At 37.1% G+C, this 3,734-nt stretch overlaps 1 protein-coding gene across 1 annotated transcript in view; it reads right to left on the bottom strand.

The window, feature by feature from the left end:
* The window catches only part of LOC104467185 (chromosome unknown open reading frame, human C20orf85), a gene marked incomplete at its 5' end in the record, with an annotated part of 11,473 nt that extends 8,189 nt beyond the window's left edge, over nt 1-3,284 (bottom strand). Inside the window, 2 exons of the mRNA XM_010080901.1 lie at nt 2,056-2,144; nt 3,193-3,284. Coding sequence (XP_010079203.1) covers nt 2,056-2,144; nt 3,193-3,284 — 181 coding nt within the window. The remainder of the gene's footprint in view (nt 1-2,055; nt 2,145-3,192) is intronic.
* Between the last annotated feature and the right edge of the window lie 450 nt (nt 3,285-3,734).

Genomic DNA, 3,734 nt, shown 5'->3' with positions numbered 1-3,734 from the left:
AAAAGAGAGAAGTAAAATGGCCACATTCCAATGAAGTAACTGATTTTCACTTACCACTGTTCTAAAAAAAAAAGTTTTAGCGCATAAATTGGTATGTATAACAAGAAATCATAAAGCAAAGTTATTGTTTAGTGGTTTGTGTTAGCATAATTTTTTTTTAAAGTTTTGTTCAATGCCTTTCTAAGGGCTTTACTGACTTTATGTACTAGGAGAATTTTATCTTCAGCTTTAGCTTTTTCCCTTACAGAATAATAAGAATCTTTAAAAGTAGTTAACTTCTCTGAACAGGAGAAATAACACTTTCTTCTTGCTATAACGTATTTGGTAGCAATGAAACTACGGAATGATAGCTTTGTGGCCAAATGCTAAAGATATTACTGACCAAGCTGGCTTTTGAAATGAGAACTACTTATTCGTTCCACCTTCTTTCTACTTTAAAAGATGGGTAAGCATCAAGTTAATCTGCAACTAATCTAGCTAAAAAGGAAACAAAACAAAAGCCAGCAGTCTCTGTTCACTGACTGCTGTGCTTACTTTGGCTGAATCATCTCAACTGGGCACGTTATATCATTTTAGCATCTGGGGACTTAGTAGAGAAATACACAGCAAGAGAACAATGTTTCAGTTCTCTTGCCAGACTTGCTTCACTTTGTTCTTTGGCCAAGATTAGAAAATGTTTATGATATTTAGGTGGAGCAGTTCCTCTGAAAAGATAATTTTTATGGCCAAAAGTGCCACCCACTGAGCAGGATAATGAAGGAAATCATGTCCCACTTACGATCTGGGGAAAGGGACTGTGAAGAAGCAATTATTAATCTAACCTAGAGACAAGAACCAGATATGAAGACTGTTACCATGAAGGCAAATGTGCAGAAAGACATAGTTCTGAATAAGGACTTAATAAACTTCACTGTGACCTAAATCACAGCTAATCCTTATCTTCCGTAGCATGTAAAGATTCTGAGGTGAAATTGAAACTATGATCCCTGCTTATAGCAGCTGATAACTGTCTGCATGATTTAACAGGCATACACCCTCACTTTGCTGAAGCAGAGGTAAACTTGGCTGAAATGGGAGGCTTGAGACAAAACTAAGTACAAGCAGCACTAAGGGCAGAAATGCTGCCATTTCATTTCTCTTCCACACTCAGAGCACTAGCTCTTAATTTTTGTTTCAATTTAATCTCAGTAAAAGCTTTTACTACTTCCTCACCTTATCTCCCCACCCTTGGAATCCTTTGAAAGAAAGCTGGTTCAGCAAGGAGGAATTTCCAATCTCTTTTGTTTCCTTAATCTTCTCTAAGTGGACTAACCTTCCTTTTTGTTAGCATATTCTGCTTCCCCTTTTATGAATATGTTCCTCTCCCAGTGTCACTGATTTAGCTGCCTGAATAGTTATCCTATTCATTGGCGATTCTAATACTGTATTATTTATAAATCAAACCAGCAGTCACATTCCACTCTCATTTCCAGATGTTTGATGACTTTTAGACTCTGAATATGTGAATATAAATCATATTATATAAAATCAAATAGTTATGAATTGGCTCATTAGAATTGGCTTCTTACTAATTGTGCCACTAAAGAGGAGAGTGGCCGTGTCTCTGCCGAAAAGACGACTGTCTTAACTAAAGCTAGAAAAATGACTGCATCTTAACCAAAAAATCTGAGAGTGAAGGTTATGATAAGCCTTGAAGACATGGATATGTATATTTAAGCAACAAATGGTCAGCAGTCATAAATGGCTCTGTGAGTGCTCTTCTGTACTGAGCTGCACAGTTGACTGTTGTGTAACTAGATGTCACAGAGTGCATGGGGGAGGCGCTTTACAGAAAGATGATTATGTACAGTGAAAGCTCTGTGAACTAACAACCATATCCAAAGGGCAATTCCTTGTCTTAAATGAATGCTTTTAAAGCATTGCTTGGGTTGCAAATACAATTTACTTTGACCTTTAGTTAGAGGCCCACCTCTACAAGACAACTGATTTTTAGAGCTTGTGTGGTTTCTTAAGACAGATAGTGCTGTATTGTAATTTTCAAATGTAATTTCTAACCTTAATGTATTTTTCCACAGGTGTCACAGGTCGAACCTGCAGATGTTCTGGAAGCTGTATGTTGGGCTTTGTATTTTCTTTCTTTTCATCTTCAGTCAACTAAAATGAAAACATCAACATTAAAAATTGGACCCTTTTATCTTTTGAAATATGCTGTAATATCTGATATCTACACCATTCTCCTCACTGCTGCATCTGAACTCCTTGTTCTTTCCATCTAAAACAGAACTACTTATTTTAGTGCTGTGAAAATTTTTGGTTTCAGAAAGTGATGCAATTCTGAATTTCAGATGAAAGGCTAAATATTGCTGAGTGATTCCAACTCTCTTAACTACATCACTAGTCCAAAAAGGCCTAGAATTATATCTTATACATATCTTATATGACCACAAAACAAAGATTAATAAATGCTAAATACACATATTCACCAATAGGAACAATGCATAGTTTGGCAACTTTTCAGCTGTAGATCTATTAGCACTGTGCAAAGGTGGTATGCATGACATACCATAGTTATCAAGGATGGATGTTGAAGCCTTGAGGACCAAAGATTTCAAAGGTGCTAACTTGGATGTCCACAGGATTTTCAAAAAATCCTAGAACAGATGAAGTACTTCTACCTCCATGGAAAGTACATTTATAACTATTCAGGGGCTACATCAGTCCTGTTCTTTAGCGATAAAATACTGCGATTCCAAATGCAACATTATGTGCTACTATATTTTAATATCTAAACATCACTGAGAATAGACACTTCTCTAAATATTTTCATTTGTTGTAAATTCCCCCACTGAAAATGTAATTAGCTAGAACCTTTTCCCCTAGATTTTTAAACTACCATATGGGTAGACAAAGGGGAAATATTTTCCTGTCAGTGTGCATCTAGTACTTGTTAACACTACTGGGAGTCATGTTTCTCAGGAGAAATATATCAGACTATGCATAGCATATAAATTACCACTTGCTGTATTTTATTCAGAGGAAAACTGAAACCTTAAACCCATCTTAAAAGAAGTGCACTTGTTACCTTGGGACCTAGCTTAGTAAAGCAAACTCTTCTTCTAGTCTTTTGTGCTCTTGTAATTTTGTGTCCAGGTGAATTTGTGTACACGTTAATTTCATGTGTTGCTCATATGCCATTCAGTTTTACCTCAAGAGGTGTTTTCAGGAATCCCCATTTGTGAGACCATCTTTTTGCAGTTTCTAGTTCAGTTTCAATGCATTTTTTCCTGAAACAAACAGAAATATTTAAGATTATTTTGAAAATGTATATTATGAAAAAAACAAAGATGCAAACAACTACTGCTGTCACAAAGCACAGCACTTCAGCGTGAATCTTTACAGCTCTGCCTCCAACCGGCAGGTTTATGTATTGTCTGACTCGGAGGTCATGGGGAGATATTTTCCATAGGCTGGAAATGAAGCAGTACACGCGAATGTGCTTTCTTGTCATTACTTTCATGTCAGGAGTTGGAGGAGGTCACATTCTCTATGAAACATTTTAAAAAAAATTTTAAAAGTACACACCAGTGTCCTTTCCTACCTACTGAGTGCCACCGAGTGATGAAATGTCCCTTGTCCCCGCTCTGCCCCGGCCCCGCTCCCGTTCCTCACCCCCAGCGAGGGCACCGACAACCTCGGGCTCTTCACAAACACGCGTGAAGCGAACATTGGAACAA

Source organism: Pterocles gutturalis, unplaced genomic scaffold, assembly GCF_000699245.1.
Source record: "Pterocles gutturalis isolate BGI_N339 unplaced genomic scaffold, ASM69924v1 scaffold6176, whole genome shotgun sequence".
In the NCBI taxonomy this organism is placed as follows: domain Eukaryota; kingdom Metazoa; phylum Chordata; class Aves; order Pterocliformes; family Pteroclidae; genus Pterocles; species Pterocles gutturalis.
Note: the sequence above shows the minus strand (reverse complement) of the source record. Positions and strands in the feature narration are given on the sequence as shown.